This window comes from Morone saxatilis, unplaced genomic scaffold (genome assembly GCF_004916995.1).
Source record: "Morone saxatilis isolate NCDOM2014 unplaced genomic scaffold, NCSU_SB_2.0 Contig22, whole genome shotgun sequence".
NCBI classification, from domain to species: Eukaryota; Metazoa; Chordata; class Actinopteri; family Moronidae; genus Morone; species Morone saxatilis.
The window spans coordinates 20,349,192-20,367,934 of NW_023339785.1; the positions used below are offsets into that span (position 1 = coordinate 20,349,192).

General features: G+C 41.0%; 4 protein-coding genes across 9 annotated transcripts in view; 2 read left to right on the forward strand and 2 right to left on the reverse strand.

Moving 5' to 3' along the window:
• zc4h2 (zinc finger, C4H2 domain containing) overlaps positions 1 to 4,488 on the forward strand; it is an 8,874-nt gene extending 4,386 nt beyond the window's left edge. The window contains exons 4-5 of the mRNA XM_035668821.1: positions 3,211 to 3,373; positions 3,744 to 4,488. Coding sequence (XP_035524714.1) covers positions 3,211 to 3,373; positions 3,744 to 3,857 — 277 coding nt within the window. The 3' untranslated portion in view covers positions 3,858 to 4,488. The remainder of the gene's footprint in view (positions 1 to 3,210; positions 3,374 to 3,743) is intronic.
• On the reverse strand, positions 4,242 to 5,864 carry LOC118333257. 2 transcript variants are annotated; one of them, XM_035668820.1, is made up of 3 exons: positions 5,318 to 5,864; positions 5,115 to 5,237; positions 4,242 to 4,961 (listed from the first exon to the last, which is right to left on the reverse strand). In XM_035668820.1, the coding sequence occupies exons 1-3, from the start codon at positions 5,654 to 5,656 to the stop codon at positions 4,743 to 4,745; spliced, it is 681 nt and encodes a 226-aa protein (XP_035524713.1). In that variant the 5' UTR covers positions 5,657 to 5,864; the 3' UTR covers positions 4,242 to 4,742. The 2 variants fall into 2 exon arrangements, with proteins under 2 accessions (XP_035524713.1, XP_035524712.1); XM_035668819.1 differs by having other exon boundaries at positions 5,085 to 5,237.
• Positions 5,865 to 7,176: 1,312 nt separating this feature from the next.
• LOC118333265 (ankyrin repeat and SOCS box protein 12-like) lies at positions 7,177 to 11,320 on the forward strand. The gene is made up of 4 exons (XM_035668831.1): positions 7,177 to 7,357; positions 7,774 to 8,097; positions 8,921 to 9,449; positions 9,549 to 11,320. The coding sequence occupies exons 2-4, from the start codon at positions 7,813 to 7,815 to the stop codon at positions 9,692 to 9,694; spliced, it is 960 nt and encodes a 319-aa protein (XP_035524724.1). The 5' UTR covers positions 7,177 to 7,357; positions 7,774 to 7,812; the 3' UTR covers positions 9,695 to 11,320.
• The window catches only part of LOC118333264 (rho guanine nucleotide exchange factor 9), a 44,229-nt gene continuing 35,255 nt past the window's right edge, over positions 9,770 to 18,743 (reverse strand). For 4 of the 5 annotated variants that reach the window (XM_035668829.1, XM_035668825.1, XM_035668826.1 and 1 more), the window contains 3 exons: positions 18,106 to 18,349; positions 17,291 to 17,359; positions 9,770 to 15,324 (listed from right to left, as the gene is read on the reverse strand). In XM_035668829.1, the coding sequence (XP_035524722.1) occupies positions 15,149 to 15,324; positions 17,291 to 17,359; positions 18,106 to 18,349 (489 nt within the window). In that variant the 3' untranslated portion in view covers positions 9,770 to 15,148. Of the gene's footprint in view, positions 15,325 to 17,267; positions 17,360 to 18,105; positions 18,350 to 18,743 lie in introns of all 5 variants that reach the window. The other variant, XM_035668827.1, reaches the window with a different exon arrangement.

Consider the following 18,743-nt stretch of genomic DNA (forward strand, 5'->3'; position numbering starts at 1 on the left):
GATCGGTACTCGGTATCGGCTGATACCCACAGCACAAGTATCGGAATCGGTATTGGGAGGGAAAAAATGGTATCGGAACATCTCTAGTATCTCTGTGCCGGTGACAACCGTGGCCTGAGGTGTTATGTTTTCGGGTTGTCCATACTTCCGTATGTATGCCTGTACATCCGTCCTATTCTCATGAACGTGATCATTTCTTCAAATTTGCCACAAATGTCAATGTTTTTGGTGGTCAAAGGTCATAACCAGACCACTAGATTTTGAAAAAGATAAAATTTTCATATAATAAATAACATTTGAAGGAAAAATACTATACCGTATAGTAAACAGATGTTTGTGTACAGTAGTTATAGGTTGTGATTGGTCGTGGAAATTTTATTAAGGGTCCTTGAAAAGTAATGGAAATGTTTTAAAATTTGGTCCATGAAAATGTGTGGAAACCCTAATATTGAAATTTCCATCCATGAATTTATTTGTACATGTTAAAATGCAGTTGACCAAAATAATGCAGCGTTGTGCAACAGTACATGAGTAATCACAAACATGGTTATAAAGAGCAATATAAATCGATTTACTGACAGTTCTGTTGGGTGGTGAGTGATGGTACAGATTATGGCAGTGAGGTATTTTATTGGCTGCGACAGACCATTGCTGTACCTCAGTGAGAGATTGTAGCATGACTAAAGTCTTTGAAGCTAGCTGTTGAAATGACAGACGGTTGTAGGTCATGAGGACATGGGTCTATTGCCTTTTTGGATCAGATGTTCAGATCAGATTTCTCAAATGTCAAGGGCAAATGGCAGTTCCGTGCCCTTTTGTCACCATGGTGTCATATGTTTATATGCATGCGCACCGGCCACAACAATTGGCTGGAGGCAGTGTTTTCGGGTTGTCCGTCAGTTATTCAAAAAGCCATTTTGGTGATTCTGAACAAAAACAAAAATCCATTCACTTCCACTGTTTTTGGGTGGGTCTTAACAGCAGATATCTATAAACTTTGGCTAACGCTAAAATATCGGAATAACTAGATACTAGATAGGAGTAAATGGGAAAACATGTTTTAATGATTTAGGTGAACTGACCCTTTAAGTGTGTTAAAATGTAGTACTATTGGCTAATAGAGGTTGGCCTTAAAACTCTAAAACTCTTGAATTTTCTTTCTTTTCTTTCTTCCTTACCCTCAACATGTTAAGAGTCTCAGTAGCTAATTGTCTCTTCTTTAACACATTGTGGTGGTGATGTGGACGACATTTGAATAATTTATGTCCAATGTGTAACATTTACGAGTATCTATTGGCAGACATCGAATACAACATTCATAGGTATGTTTTCATTAGTGTACAATCACCGAAAATAGTAGCCCAGGACGGTCGAGCCAAACACTGCCTCCACAGAGGGCCTTCGCATAGCCATCATAGTTTCTCCAGTACACTCCCAGCTGAGTTGTAGTCAGTTGGTTACAATCTGCAACTTCATTGCAAGATGCCTCTAAATCCTACAAACTGGTTTTGAAGTATCTGATAGATCTTCTCTTGATGGACAAGTCAGTCAGCCTATTCAAAAATTCAGGTCCAACTAAATTTTCCCTCTTTTTGTCCAGATTCTTTGGCTCCAGAGTCTGGCAAAGATGTCAGAGAGCAAAAATCAGTTTTATCCAGTTTGGGTAGACTCCCAGCGGCACAAACTATCTGACATCAATCAACAGTAGATAATATTATGGTTGTACAGTTTACTGTGGAGCAAATCTGAAATGATGGTGCCAGAATATGGTAGTGAGGTCGGATGTCAGTGTTAGACAAGGTTTCTTACGCATTTTGCTGTGTAGGAAACTGCAAAAGGTGGCAGGGAGCCCAGTGCATGGCTCTTTCAAACTCTAAATACAGAACAGTGTGCACAGGCCTGGGGCCCTTATGACGTGTGACTGGTTTATTTATGGTCAGGGGGTTTAATTGGACCTAGGATCACGTTGATGTTTTCAAGTATACTTTAGGATAGATTTTTTTTTTCTTCCATCGTGCAGACCCAAATGTAGACTCAGCTAGACAGGGATTATAGTGCCAATTATTAATTTGGTCCCTCACTTATAGGTATAGCTGTGAAAATGCTCACTTTTAGATATGTTTGCTTCGTTCTTTTTAACTTAAGTTGGTTAGGATGTTTTATGTTACGCAAATTGAATTTTTCTTCACAAATGAAGAGCTTTAGTTGTGAGGAAGTGTGCTGGGCTACTGCTGCTCTGCATGCCGACAGCATTGTCGGGAGGCTGGCTTCTCAGTTCGGCTGCGTACTGAGTGGAAGCTCAGATGATGAGTTCATTTCTAGCCAGATGGTAGTCATCTCTTTTTTCCTTCTTGGTGGCACGCTCCTTGAGGTTCCCTGACTTTATGAGGTACTTGGAACATCGAGGCTTATCACTGTTGTTCTTCAGTGGTGTTTCTTAGAAGACAGAACTCACACGCAGTGAGAGATTTAGGATGATGTCGTGCACATCTTGCTGCCAGCAAAGTAATTCTAGGGTAATTTTATTCAATAGTAATAGTTCCCAGTGTAATTGTTTTACATGGTGTGATGGAGCAACCTTGTAGAAATGAAATCACACCTCACATGCCTGTGTGGTGTTAGATGCATGCATTTTAAGATACTCTGATAGTAATGTATCAGCATAAAAATGAGCGCTATAAATTTGATCTGAATTTAACTTAAATGTTAACTTGTATGAAATCAAGAATGACAGAATCCAAATCATAAAACCCTGAGGCTTTGGCAGATCATGGTTACAGGAAATACAACCCACATTTATTCTGTAAATACTCTATCACAAACCTATTTAGAGAGAAACCAGAGACTGTAAAGAAATGGGATATCACTTTTTTTCTTTTGAAAATGAGCCAGTCAGGCATTAAGTCCAAGGCTAAATTTCTTTCCCAGCCCTCCCCTCCCCTGCCCACACACACACACAGCCACTCACATTCACGCAGACAAACACTGTCACAATGAATGTACTTTTGCTCAGAGTTGTTAATAAAAAAAGAGGACACGTGAGTTTGACTGTAATGTTCTCCAATTTAAGTCTCCTTTGTATTTGGTTTTGCCACTCCACATCTCACGATACGCAGCGTAGATGGGATAATCTCAGCTGTGATATCATTCATAAGCTCTAAATAAGAATCGCAGCTAGTCGGGTTTTCTCTCTTTCTTTGCTTTGAACAGTTACTTTGAGAAGCAAAAAGCGGAGTGGCAGAAGGAGCCACATGAGCCTGCCATCCCAGAATCCCTGGCTGCCGCTGCAGCTGCGGCACAACAGCTTCAGGTGTCCAGGAAGCAAGATGCACGCCAGACGGCCACCTTCAGACAGCAACCCCCACCCATGAAGGTATTGCTACTACTGACCTATAGCAGTCGGGCTGTGAAAAAAAGCCCATTTCTTTAAGTGTGACTAGTCGATGGATGGTCTGGCCTAATAATGGAGCAACTGTTTTCAATTAAGGCCTAAGTTCCAGGTAATTAGGCCGCACTTTATAGCTTCTTTCTTTAATAATGAAAAAGCAGTGTCAATTTCCTAGATGTAATTGGCTCCTACCATATATGTAGAAAATGGTGATGCAGCCACATAAATAAAAGAATAAGCATATCAGATATAGCCACATACAACCTGACTCAGTAGCTTGCTTGTATCTACTGCACAGCATCAAGGACATAATATTACGTGATGGCTCTAAATTTCTACCCCTCGTTCTCTCCAGGCTTGCTTGTCCTGCCACCAGCAGATTCATCGTAATGCTCCCATCTGCCCATTGTGCAAGGCCAAGAGCCGCTCCCGCAACCCAAAGAAGCCCAAGAGGAAGCCAGATGAGTAGATCCTACTCTACCTTCAGCTTCAGTAAGGTTTAAAGGGACCTGGTCCAATACACTGATCTAAGACCAGCCATGTATGGCAAAATATACGGCTAAAACCACAGATCTGTGCTTCCGGACAATTTCCACAAACAGTCCCCACTTTAACAAATTGTCTTAGTACCTTTTTCATAAACTGTCAACAATTGATCGAAGATCTGGTAATGTTATTCTGTTGTTTGTTTTTATCAGTGCTTTGGATGTGTTTATATGTAACTGTATGACTTCTATAGTAGGTTTACTAGCCCCTAACCATGTAATTGCAATAATGCAAAAAAGGAACTTGGTAAAATGTCCAAATAATTCTGTCTATGTTGCTATTGTTTATTGCCTTAGATATTGTACTGTACTTTTTATTTTTTTATTTTGCAATGCATGCGTGCTTCCATGGCTGTCTGTTGTGTATTTTTTGTGCAAATATAAAAATCGAATAGGTTTAATTGCTAAGTTAAGTTAAACACAATGTTGTTTTTAATGTTAACAGTGTTCAAGTGACCACAAACTGGAGAGAAAAAAGGGCCACACTCATTTGCTCTTGAATAGTGTTGTGTGTTTAACTTTAATACAATAAGAAAATAAATGGCTGTTTTGTAACCTTGTTAGCATGTACCTTTTTCACACTCAAAACAAAGGCTGGACATTTGTTTCTGGTATTTAGCGGTGTGGACATAAACACAGCTGCAGCTAAGCAGGCTAACCGAGGACACCACCATCGGCATACGGATCAGTGTTTAATAGGCGGCTGGGTGAGTTTAGCCTGTGTCACAATAAAGAGGAAGGAATATGTTACACCCCACCACAACATTGTCCCTCTCATTGTATTAGTACTGTGCCCATCATGTCTGCAGCTATCTGTCTGAAAAAGGACAGTGAGGGCTTGCTGAATGAGTTCCTGTCGCGTTTTTGTCAGGGTAACCCCTCATTTCATCTGTTGCCAGGGCAACTCCACGTTCCTCAGTCGTTGCTAAGGCAACCCCAGGTTGCTGTGACCCGCATATCTCCACCGAGTAGTTCCTCCCAAATCCAGCGAGGGGCATCGATGGGCTTTGGGAGAGGTGGCACAAACTCTTTAAAGACAGAGAGAAAGTTTTAGGGGATGAATCGATGTGATCAGACACACTGACACAAATAAAACGAGGCAAGTAGAGACACATGGCTCGTTAAGGGCTCTGGGATATGGAGCCACTTACTCCATAACTCAAGTGTGTGTTTAGTCTGACCTTCAGTGTTTGGAACTGCAGTTGTGTCTTCTTCCTCTTGATAAAACTTTTCAAGGCCAGCTGAGCCTGTTCCTGCTCACACACACTGCAGACAGCGGGATCATGGAGCTCCACCTCTGCAGCCTGACACAAAAGAGACTCATTAAGATTTTATTTTACCCCCCACCACCACCGTAATGACAACGCCATGAGTTTCTTCTAACCCGTCTCATCTGCTCTTTGAAGGTTTTGAGCCTCAGCATTGGAATGAGTTGAGGGGGGACCGGCCGGACTTCAGGACCTTGACACAAGAGACTGAGGGAGGTTTGCTCTCTCTCTCGTTCAGAGCAGCCTGAGAGAGGGAGCTTCCTCTCTCTCAACTCGTCCCAGGCTACAACTTGTCTTTCACATTCAGTCCTCTCCCTCCCCCTGGCTCCTTTGTGTTTGAGTTTCTCCTCCTCCTCTTCCTCTGAGAACTCGGGTTGCTGCTGTTTGTTTCGGAGAAGAGAAATCATTCTTCTGCAGTGGTTTCTTAAGGCTTCCCCCTCCCCCTCCTCCTCCATTTTGTACAGAATACAGCACCCGGGAAGACGTTTCTGTCTGTTCCGATGATATCAGGGTGTCTGCACCCATTAACCGACCCTACCTCTTAACCTTTAAGAGTGCAATACATAACGATTTAATCTACAAACAAAGGTCATTGTCAAAAATGGCTTTCCCCTCTGTGTTTACACGCACACCCTCTTCTTTTACTGTTCGCCACAGCTGCTCTTCCTGCCATCGACGCGTCTATACCGCCATCTGGTGGTTGAATTTTATATTCCTATTATTCTTATTCTTAGTAGTTGTAGTAGTATTAATATTATTAGTATTATAAATATATATATTTAAAAAAATATATAATAAAATATCAAAAGATGTCAATAGTTTTTATTTATTACACTTACCCCAATGGCAAGGGTCATAAGGGCTGTGCAAAATCTAACACAAACAATGTGCAATACCAAATATTATAATATATAATATATTATAAATGCACCATATAAAGATAATAAAACAACAAACAAAATACAAATATGTACAGTGTATAATACTGCACATATAGGGTATACAGAGATGATTTAAATAAATGTATGTGAATGGTCTTCATTATCAACAATAAGAAGCTTTCTATGTTCTTCCTGTTTACATTCATGTAATCACCTTTTTCACACAATATTATGTTAGATAATGTGACGTGAGTGCATTGGTTAGAAGTTCGTTGGCTTTGTTTTGCCTGCCACTGATACATTTCACATTCAGGGCTGTTTTGTATGAAAATGTATCCAGAAATATTTAACAAGAAAAGAGCTGGGATCACTTTTATAGATTTATTATTTCAGAAAAAGTCATAGATAAACATTTCATAACATACACTGTTTGATTCCTGGTTCGCATTAAAAGCAAATCTTAGTTATACACATTTGTCCATGTTCCATGTCTGTGTGCTCAAATCAATAAATCAATAAATAAATAAAGTTCCCTCATGCATTTGTACAATGCCAGGAATCTGGACTCTTGTGCCATCTGCTGAAAGAATGTGGTGTGTCACAGCCTCCCTTCTAAACATGGGGCAGTATGAAGACATGGGTGGGTTTGGCAGAAGAACAGCTGACTGGCTGCTCCTCTAAAGCTTCTGACAGTCACACAGCTGACACTTACTAAAATGGCTGCCTTGATGTGAATCAGGGTGATATCAGGGCACATGCAGCAGACTAACTGCCTTTCTCATTGTTTATTTGACTTTATCGTCACAGTGGGAAACCCAACAATGCAGTTGTGGGCTGTTGTGCCTTTTACTGCCTTCTCAATGAGCTGAAATGAAAAGTGGAGAATTAGAGAGACACCCACAGAGACAGACGTCTTCATTTCATTTTTGTCTTTACTCAGGAAACAGGGAAAGATAGTCACACTCACCAATCACCTTTCTAATTATAAACCTTAGCCTGGACTCTCCAAGAATGGAAGTTTAGCCAGGCCCATCTGTGGCCTAAAATTAGCCCCCACCCCCCAGAAAGGAGCTTTGGCCCCCCTGTCAACACACACACACACACAAACCATACTGCACTTTTCACAACTCACAGCTCCTGTGAAAGCATCACACACTCCTTAAGGGACCTTTCTTTCCTTCTTTTTTCCCACATTACTTATAATTATGGGGTTTTAAAACTTTTCTTCACATCTTTGGAAATATTGGAATTAACATCACCAAGCAACTACATGAGGTAAGTGCGTTGTTGCAGTAAGTTCCAGTTTGCTGCTGTTGACACAAACCATGTAACTTTGTTTCTATTGTTTTCTGTGGACATTCTTTGGGTCTAAGCAGTGCTTTTTTTTTATATCTATGAATAAAGAAATCCCTCATGTATACCTTTGAAGCCATATATATTATATATTCTCTGTCTATTTAGGCTGTATTACTGTGACTTGTCTTTTATACAATAATTGTGTCACATAAACAAACTGCATCGTCTTATAGTAGGACTATATGGTTATTGTAAGAAGTGTCATTCTTTTACTTTCATGTAGACATTGTTATACTGAAATAAAAATGATGCCCCCAAAAAAGAATCCAATTTGACAAGAATATGTCAGCTGTACGAATGTCATCTTTCTCTGAATTTTTTCTTTGCTATTTCAGATGAAGGAGCTTTGACTTGCATCAGCCTGGAGTTACATTATGGTTCTGGGCCAAGCTGTCAACATGAGTTTGATGGACATTTCTAAGATCTTCTCCCTGTTGCAGCCTAAGGAGGAGGATGAGGACAACGAGCAGTGTCAGGCCTTGAACAACGCTGTGAGCAGCGACAACGTGACTCTGCTCTCTGAGCTTCTGTCTCAGGAGAGTTACAGGAGGTCTATCAATGCACGAAGTGGGTGGGGGGTCCCAGTAACCCCCTTGCGCACTGCTGCTTCTCTGGGACACCTGAGGTGCTTGGAGTTATTGTTGGAGCATGGTGCAGAGGTGAGATAAGGAGAGAGCATTTTGTTGTAAAGCTTTCAGTTGAGAATGAGGAGGTGTTGAGGGGGGTTGGTGGGACGCTACAGCTGTCCCTGCAGGTGGGTGTAATGGAAATAAATATTCTATTTAATAACCAAAATTATATACTGCACTCAGCCATTATACAATTCATTTAAAGGCCTATATTCACCCTGGAGGTCCTTTTCATTTATTAAAAATGAAGAGTCAGAAATGAGATTTTCGCTACATTTTACACTGGGGGCATTAAAGCAGCACTAATCAACATTTTAGTATGAACAATGGATCAAATGACTAAGTGTAATATGTAAAGGGGTCACTGGTAGTGACAAGCCCACACCGAATTATTACCCGACTCTGCAGTTCATCTCAGTTCTACAGAACCTTTTAGTGTCTTTTAGCTCTTTGTTTTTGTTTTTACGTCCTTCAAACTCTGCTGTCATCAATGCTGTTTCCAGAAGCAGCAAGCAGCCCACTGTACACTACCTGACCAGTACAAAACTGCAGATGGCTATCTAGGTATATAGTAGAGCATTTGGCTGCTAAAATGCCAGGTATTTCCCTCTGGTTGAGACTAAAACAGAGCTAAAAGGATGGCGAATATTGAACTTAAAATATTGAGGTAAACGAATGCTCAGTGTCTTCTGGATATGTAAAAGGGGAATTCTTTGAAAATCTATTAACGTGGATTGAATGGTACAAAGTGCGTTCAGAGAAACCCCTGAAGTTCTTTGATGACCAATTTACAATTAGTCAGGAATGTGCTTTCAACTGTTACATGTTGGTGTACTGCTGTGTTTGAATCCAGATTGACAGCCTGGACGTGAAGGCCCAGACACCTCTGTTCACAGCTGTCAGTGGGAAACATCTAGACTGTGTGGTCGCTCTGCTGAAGGCCGGAGCGGATCCTAATGGCAGCCAGTACAACAACTGCTCTCCGGTGCTCACTGCCGCCCGAGAGGGCGACTTAGACGTGCTCTGTGAGCTGCTGCGGTTCGGAGCCGAGGTGGACGTCAAACCCAAAGTCCCTGAGTGGGCTACTAATGCCACAACCTGCAGAGGGCCCCTTTACCTCTCAGCTGTTTATGGACACCTGGACTGCTTTAAACTACTCCTCCTCCACGGGGCCAACCCCAACTACAACTGCACAGATGAGAAGATGCTGGCCAGGATAAAGCAGCCAAAGACAGTTCTGGAGGTGTGCCTCCGCTATGGCTGCGGGGTGGAGTACATCCAGCTTCTTATAGACTTTGGGGCAGATGTGTTCCTGCCTACACTGATCATTGACAAGACTACAAAGCAGAATGAAGCTCTGGTTCTGCTGCTCAAAGAGAGAGGTGAGACACTGATTAGAGTTGGTTTAGTAAGCACTGAAGTGTGTGATTGTCTCAGAATGCTCATGCTAATCTACTGTTTTCTGTCTGTTTCTGCTCCAGTTTGTCCAAAAACACTGATGTCGCAGACTCGGCTAACAATTCGAAGATACCTTCCTCTTGCCAATAAGGAGCCGGCCATTGACAGTCTGGACATTCCTCTGATCCTGAGGAACTACCTGAAGCACGACACCTCTGAACTCATATGATGCTCACTAGCATCAGAACATATGGCCAGTGCTGTTTTATCTTTTTTACCTCATTGCTGTATAATTGACTGCACGTTTTTTCACATTTTTCCACAAGTAGGATAAGATAACGAACACTCACAATCTCAATGTGTGACATTTTTATCTGGTTCCTTTAGAGGTCTCTTTAATATAAATTCTTGTTTTTATTATTTATACATGAAGATTGAAGTTTGTGACTATCCATAGATTAAGTTTAAATAGATATTTTAGCTCTACAAAGCTCATTAAAGTGTCTTTGTCAAACACAGAAAGATGATCACCCTGACAGGCTCCATGTTGGAAAATCTGCCGTCTTTATGAAGTGTAACGCCATGGTTGACCACTAGAGACCACAGTCATACTGCTTATTGCTCTTGTCCAGATATGAGGCTTCTCACTGGTACATTTGAGCATCTGTTAATGCCTCTCTGCATCACCTTTAGCTCTGTGACATGACACAATCAAAAATAGTCTTCAATTATTTAGACATCTAGGCACAACTGGCGAAACACAGTGACTGCATCGCACCAGGATGTCTTAGATCTTGCCTGAAAAACAGTCTTGCATCTTTCAGACATTAGGAAGCGGAGTGATCAGCTTACACTTCAGCATAGCCAACTGGGAGAATATATTTGCATAAGTCTCATTACTTATTGATTGCAGCATAGTTATGTACGGGCTACACTTTGTGGTTTGAAGTTTGTTGAAAAGAATTCTGGGGATTTGTGGACACCATCCTTATACCGTTATTATCTCAGGTTTGTTTGCCCTTAAATCTTTATTCTGTAATACATCCAAGAGTTAATGAGTCAGCTCTTGGGAATAGGACCTACCAAACAGGAAATTATATCACACGACAGGAAAGGCAAGCACAATGCTCTCACTGACACATCAACGTCTCAACGCGCAGGTTCTGTAGAGGTTTTATTTTCAACAAAAGTACAGCTATATCAGATATGGATTTATTTTTACAGCAAAGTACAACATATTCCCAGTGCTTCTGATTACATCAAAACATATAATGTACATACAGTTGACATCTCCACTCTCCCATTCACAGTTTCTGGATTGAATAGGCATTATTTTTCAGGTTTTTCATTTCTACAACAAATAATCAAACTCAAAAGGCCGGCAAGAAAGAAAATGACAAATGTTTGCATATGGTGACAAAGGACGTGGATACTGTGAGTAAATTTTTCTGTGATAGGCAAAAATCCAGACCTCAAACTAGATGGTAATATACAATGGATAGATTCCAAAAGTGGGATGTCAGTCTTCTGTTAACCTTGTTGTCATTGAACACCACATCAATATATGGCTCATTGAAGACTCTGTTGTACCCTGACTATTCTGAAACAACACAGGACTTCATAACCAACTGCAAGGAGTTCCTACTGAAGATGCTATGCTAAATGTGAGTGAACGCGGTTAGCGGCTCATGTACACCCTGGACTAAAAGGGATTACATAAATCTGAGCAAGCTTGATGCATCCGATTGACAGTATGCTAACTTGGCTGTCTTGGTTTTGTGACCAGAAAGAGAAAAAAAAAATCTTCAACTGCACAGAAGGCTGTCCTCTCGGCTCTCGGTACAAGGTCAGAATGGTAATTATATAAGAAAATAAAACCAATATATACATCCTTTTAACAATGTGGCCAAATGGTACTGTTTAATACTGCATTCAATAAATACAAGTGAGGAATTAATTTGTACTGTCAAGTCATTGTACTTCAAAGAATAATTTCTTAAGTAGAAACAAGAGCATGATATGAATTGCAATGAAGTACTGTGTGTGTGTGTGTGCGCGTCTTCAGGATTATGTTTATTTTTAGCTCATCCCGAGAGGTTTCGCATTTATTCAGCTCTTCTGCTTGACTACAAATCTATACACAAACATCCATGATCAGCGCTAACTCCTATTTGGTTCACTGTTGTCATAGAAAAATTATACCCGTTTTGCCTCAGCGGTTAATGGCATTCCAAATAAAATAAAATAAAAAACCCAGCAGTTTGGACTATGACAGTGTAGGTTGGAGTCAAAGAAAAGAAATCAATATTTAAAATAACGTTACAGTTTATAGTGCCCATTATATCTGGGCAAAAAGAGCATCAGTGCCTTTCATTTCACCTATCAACAGTTCATTCTTTGATTCAGGGGGAAATGAGGACAGATGTTCCCCTCTGCCTGACAATAAATAAACACAGAAGCTACAACCTGTAATGTATAGTGAGCAGGAGACAGGTGGACAGAGAAAACTCCCTTTTAGTGAGATGGTATGGGTTCACATACGAATGGTTCCGTGTTGTGGAAAAAAAATCCCATTGGAAGGTAAATGAAACTAAACAATCTGTTAAGAGTTGTCTTAAGTCTCATGCAAAATATTGGATGCCACAAGCATGCATTTACCTGGTACTGAGGTCTACCGCACGCTAGAACTGGAACAACATTCGTCTCCAACGCAAAATACCAATATCCAAATATATGATCTGTTCTTTGTACATTATTTACAGTGTGTAGCTGATAAAGGTAAAATAGATGATTCTTCTTTTGATTCATAACTCACTGTTAATAATATACTTTGAAATGTGAAATCTATCTTGACTAATGAAAATCTGTTTCCTACTATATATTCAAATTAAACCATCTTTCAGCATGTTAAATAGATAACAATAAAGGAATTCTATGTAGTTTCTAAACATCTGAAATCAGAAGTAACTCCTTTTTGTGCAATAAAATTACCGCTATGTAAGTGTGATATAATATAATAAGGTGTTTTAAAGTGTTTCAGTCAGACAGCACAGTATCTACTCATATGGAAAAGGCCTGACCTCTAAGTTTCTGTCCGAGTGGATCTCATGCACTGGAGAACGAGGAATTCCCAGTGTGTATGAGAGAGAGAGAGAGAGAGAGAGAGAGAGAGAGAGAGAGAGAGAGATGCAAGTCCCACACTGAAGGGAAAATACATGACTAATTCAAATCTGCCTGTGAAACTGAATAGATAATCACTAGTGGAATGCTGGAAGGCACTGTTAGATAGCATCTCTCTTCTCCGCAGCAGAACGGGCCAGCAAGTGCGTATGATTATGTGTCTGTGTGCTTGTGTGTCTGTGTGTGTGTGTGTGTGTGTGTTTGTCTGCATGCTTGTGTCTGTATGTTGTTACTGGTGGTGGCGTGGAGTAGGGGAATGGGGGTGGGCGTAGCACGGGACCTGAGGTTATCATGGCCTGGGAACCATATCTTTTTGCTGTGCCAGACCTGGGAATTATCTTCCACAACAATCTCACTGGGAGCCATCTCTACAGACACCAGCAGCCAACTCACCCGTTTCTCAACTTTCTTTACTGAAACAAAACATAAATTACACAACATACAAAGCAATTCTAAGGTCTTTTTCCAATAGGTTATAAGGCCTATAAGAAGGCAAACAAATGACATAGAACGATATATAACTCTTTCATATCACGTTGTAGTGAATAGTGAAGATATAATATGATATATCACATTGCACAAGTTGTCATACTGTATATGTACTGTCCATCAGGTGATATAATTCAACACAAAATGTACTTCTGTATCTGAGGTCAAAATATGATCACAAACCAAGGACAGATATGTCACTTACATTCCAACTTTATAAAAGAATACACCTTCATGATGTGTGTAAATTAGTAGTTTCTCTTCAGTAGATCTTCCCTTTTCTAACACCTCTGCTGAAATAGCACGGGACCTCGCTCACAGCAACTCGGGGACATTGTTGACTAAACAAATCAATCTGATTGGGCCGTGGTCCTTTGTAAATCACTTAACAACGCCGATCTAACTGCCAGAACACGGATCTGAACTGGAAAACAACGTGACGGGGGAGGAGTGCCAAGATTGTGAAGCTGGAGCCTTTAGAGACGTATGAATCCTGTCAGAGGACACCTGCATGCTACAGATTAAATTCACCTTTCTGCCTCCCCTATGGTGTTGGCTCACACTTCTGCAGTGTGCTCACAACCAGCTGATATGGTTGTCCCAATCATTTATAATTTCTGCCATTTTTTTGACCATTTCCCCTTGGACGAGTTTGGGTTCTTTCTGATATCTCACACTGTGGCATTGCTCCAACTCAAATGAGAGGAAAAAGTACTCCTCAGATTGAATATGTGCTGTGCTTTTTACAATGTAAGCAATATGAAATAATAAAGTCAACTGAAGAAGTCTTATTTTTTTTTATTTATTTTTTTTTACAGCTGACGTGAAAAAGAGATATCATTTTAGACCTTGGCCAATGCATCAACTTCACTTTTAGCTCTCAGTGGATTTCCAGAGGTAGGCTGTGCTCCTTCCAAACGCCCAGTGAGCTGCCAGCACAGTGCTACAGGGGTGGTCTCTGGGGAGAGTGGGGAGGAGCTCTGACACAAGGCAGGTGGACTGTAGCCTGCCTATCTCCAGCTCCCAGCTGTTTTATCTGAGCGGCAAGCTCTCCGTCAAATGCAACCCACAGCCCCTCGGCGTGATCGGTTATGAATACCCTGTCAAAAGTGGTTGGTGAATGGATGTAAATATTCTACTGATGTTCCAACTATTGATTTGTTCCCTGACCCATCGTATCATGGCCACTGGCAGGTTTCCAAAAGAATGAAGCTCTTCCTCTGAGAGCCACTGACTCACAGAGGCCGAGCAGGTGGGTAGAGATACAGAAAGGACAAGAGGGATGGTAAGAGAGTGAGAGAAACACTGTGAACATCAGACTTGATGAAGAGAGGGCTACTATATGCAAACGGCTAGAGAGTGGACTATGGAGCGTTGAGAGTGAGGGGGAGATCCAGACGCAGACATCAGTAGAGCAGAGATGGCCTGACCGGTCTGTGATCATTGGCGGAATGGATCTAACTCAGAAATGATGCTGATGGTGGAGCTTCACAGGTCCATCAGACGCCACAGCCAGTAGCTGAGGACCGTCATTATTCAATCTCACATTCAGAAGAATGCAACAGGCAATCTCACGTAGCAGCACAGCAAGATCTCAGCTTTTGGACACAATCATACTACTGGGAATGCCCTGGCTTGGCCTTGTGTTACTTTCCAGATGACATATTCAAAATGAAATAATATAACAATCTCAGTAACTCCAGGACATTCAGATGGTGTGAATATGCAGAATCCGAGGGGAGAGAGTTCATGACAGTCGACTCAGCTGGAGAAGCATGATAACTAAGAACGTTACTAACATATATGAATTGTAAAGTTTTCTTTTTTCTGAATTTCTCAAGTCTTCAGTCCTCTTGCTGCTTCCAATCATACTCTATATTAACATTGGTCCTTAAACTGCAAAGTCTCTTGTGTATGTGTGTTTTTCATATTTTTCTTCTTCATGGGATATGATCATCCAGTGTTTAGTGCTTCTAAGAAAAATAGCTGGTCCTTCAGAAGAGTCTGTGTATCTCTATTTCTTAAATGGAGCTAATCTACTAAAATTCTGCCAGAAAGGAGCCTGGCCTCTTTTGGATTGACTGAATTCAAAAACCTCTCCTTGTGCCATGTCCTCCGTTACCTCATACTGCCCCGCACTGAGGGGGTCCTGGGGGGGCGGGTATGAGGGGGGCGTGCACCTGTTTACACCTAGGAAGGCAGGTGCAAAAAGAGCAAGAAGGAGGGTGTAAGGGGAGAGGGACAAGGAGGCAGTGCAGGGCACAAAGCGAAAGAGAAAAAGAAGGGAGGTGGATAGCAAACAGGAAACATTGTCAGTAATGTATCTGAAACAGACACAACAACACAACATCAAGTCATGCTTCCAAAGAAAGCAGCCACATAGACATACAAAATGAGCCTTCGGTGTTAACATTCCTGCATATTAAACCTGAGATATGATATATATATATATGATCATATGATGACAGCTGAATTGAGAGAAACGTGGAATTCAGCTCTAGCAATGACACAAGGGAGACTAAAGATGCTATTCAATCAAACTCTGTAGCAGGCAAACAAGAGAACCAACAGATTACATCGGATACAATGATGAAACCAGGCATTTGGACAGGGGACATTGTTCTTCCATGTTTGTTGACAGCACATTTGTTTGAATAGCACCCTCGACACTTGAGAACAAAAATAGAGCCAACAGAAAAGCTGTTAATATGCATTTAACTACGGTCTACAATGTCATTTAGCTACAGTCTACAAGCATCACAACTATGCTAGTGCAATTAGCTACAATCAATATTTAGAGATGAAATATTCAAAAGTTGCCATGGCATCTTACAGAAAATGCAAAGATGAGAAACAGTGTCTTTTTTTTTACAGATATTTTACGGCCAAACACTGTTTTAGCAGTTAGAAGGGTTTGATCTACTTGTGTTAGTGGTACCTGGTTATCTTGGATAGTCAAGATAATGATTGTAAACAGATTGGACTGTGACTACATGCTCCAATGTCAACGTTAATCACAACACCTCCCAATGCTGCTTAGCAGTTGCCATGGCATCTTATTGTGCTAGCTCTAAGGAGAACTCTAATGCATATACCTTTATCATTTTCAAACCATGTCCATACAACATGGCCCTCTTTCTCAAGATGAAATCTATAAATGAATCTGAAATTCAAGAGAGTACTTCACCTTGTGCCAGCCATGTACACATACAGCACTTAGAAACACACAACATTTACTTCTGACAGACATCTACAGGGATCCTAACGTCAGAGAGAACATTCCAGCAGTGATCATTGGTTAATTAATACCTTAATGGATGGTCATGCTTATTGTGAAACTGGCAATAGCAAGAACATCAGTAATGGTAAATGTACAAACATCTAGCCTCGCACTAAAATGGCTAAATCTTAAAGGATAATGCCAGCAGTTTTGGACATGTGGGTCCTCTGTCTGATGCTTTGTCTGGAAATAGCATTCTTTGAATAACTTGTTTGACATGTTTTCTTGTTACTGAGATAGTTGATAGCCGTTGGTAGTTAACAGTATTTTGACATATCTGGCTTTAAAACAACAAAGTAATGTGATTGCCCTGATGTTTTTCTTGACTTCAAGGTGTCATGTTGTTCCATTGTGCTAGATAACACGATGTAAGATAAAGGCTCCTTGTTCTACAACTTTGATGCTGTAATATGCACCAGCAACCACCCTAACTCAGTAAAAGAAAAAATGCAAACAGTAGTCTGAGGTATCACATTTTTTCAAGACAAGCGTGACACAAGACCCACATGTCATGAACACTGGTATTGCCCTTTAAACTCAATACTTCATGCAAACAGCCCTCTGTCTTTTCATTGATGCTTAACAGCTGCTTTACAACTCATATCAAGTCATCCTCGTGTATGGGCTGACAGACATTTAACGCAAAGGAAAAATATTGCAATATAGAGAGAAGACATAAATCCACTTGAAGTTTCTAGCATACTTAGTACACATATAGTCTAGGTCCATTCATATACAAAGTCGGCGTGTTTAAAAAAGGTGTAGAAAGTAAAAAAAGAGAGCAGGTTAAGGGAAGAGTAAACAGCGATGAGAAGACAGAGCACACCAGCGAGGAAAAGAAAAGGGAAATCACCTGATATCTTCTTGTTGCCTCACCTTTCTGTTTGGTCACCTTTCTCACCGTCATGGCCGCCTGTCGCTTCTGGTACTCAGAGATCTCAAAACCTAAAGAACCAACAATACTGTATGTTTTACAAGTTTCCTCACACAAGGGCTTCACTGCATGTTAAAAAAGAATATAAGAAACTACTTAACTGACTTAAAAAAAAGCCATGAAGTCTTGTGTAGGGTTAGCTTTTCACACAATACTACAAAACCTACTTTCATGTCTCTAAAAGGACCAGTGTGTAGGATTTAGTGGCATCTAGCTGTGGAGTTGCAGATTGCAACTGGGAATGAGCTGTGAAGTCTGTAGGAGGAACTATGGTGGCCGCGAAATTCGACACGTAAGTCCCTATATACAGCCAGAGCTTGGTTTGTCCGTTCTCGGCTACTGTAAAAACATGGTGGTTCCAAATGGCGGACTCCATACAAGGCGACCAGTGGCATCTGTAGATAAAACAGCTCATTCTAAGTTAACGGAAACACAACGAGTCTTATATTCAGGCAATTAGACATTAATGAAAATATACCTATGAATATCCTATTCCATTTCTGCAAATAGAGCCTCCTAAATTGTACACACTGGACCTTTAAGATGTACATGTAGCATGACCCACCCAGTCAGAGCTAAGGCCTGATTGTCACGCTCACTTTATAACAACGTTTCAAACATTTCACTGGGAATTCAGGTATTATTCTAAAAAAGTCACCTTGTAGTGTGCTGCAGCAAATACAACATGTAACTGATGCTCTCTTGCCCATTGTGAATGAAATTAATGCTTTCCAAACAGGGGGGGAACGTGACTAACCGATTTTCTCATCCTCCTGCACCATCTTCCGCTCCTCGTGGAAGGCCCTGAGCCAGCGGATCTTCTCCTCTGGCTTCTTGGCCAGGAAGATGTGGATCTCCTCACTGTCTTTGTTGCACAGTTTGAAGGCGTTCTTCACACTGACATTAAAGTCGTCGTCACGCCCGTCTATGGCGTCCCGCACCTCGTAGCGATCCATGTCGATGCGGCCCTTATAGTACAGGATGTCCCGGCGTATCAGATCCTGGGGTAGAGGAGGGGAGGATGTCTGTTAATGTGTGTGTGTGTATGCGTGTGCGCTGAACCTTAGAGGTGTCAACAAGCCTCCTTCCCTTGGTATCCTGAGAGTCTGTCTTACGCAACCTTTTCCATCTGCTGCCCAAACATACACCTTCCAATCCACACACACATTGTAGAATGCCAAATTTCTGTGCAAATGTGCTTGACGCTCGATAGGTAGAAAGTACTACTTCAACAATGGCAAGTACACTTACTAATATATTACACCAGTAATCTAATGCACCACCACACAACAACTCTGAAATAAATTCTGTCCTTGTGAAGCTTATAATGGTTAATTATAACCTTATAAGAGGTTGTTTCAGACAGGTGTTTATTCACTCTTACATCATCAGTCA

Coding starts and splice junctions, on each gene's coding strand:
- LOC118333257 (XM_035668819.1), bottom strand. CDS start 5,656: ATGGAGGAGGAGGGGGAGGGGGAAGCCTTAAGAAACCACTGCAGAAGA. Junction 5,238..5,317: donor TCAAAGAGCAGATGAGACGG/GTTAGAAGAAAC, acceptor CTTTTGTGTCAG/GCTGCAGAGGTGGAGCTCCA. Junction 4,962..5,084: donor ACACACACTTGAGTTATGGA/GTAAGTGGCTCC, acceptor CTGTCTTTAAAG/AGTTTGTGCCACCTCTCCCA.
- LOC118333265 (XM_035668831.1), top strand. CDS start 7,813: ATGGTTCTGGGCCAAGCTGTCAACATGAGTTTGATGGACATTTCTAAG. Junction 8,098..8,920: donor TGTTGGAGCATGGTGCAGAG/GTGAGATAAGGA, acceptor GTTTGAATCCAG/ATTGACAGCCTGGACGTGAA. Junction 9,450..9,548: donor TCTGCTGCTCAAAGAGAGAG/GTGAGACACTGA, acceptor TTTCTGCTCCAG/TTTGTCCAAAAACACTGATG.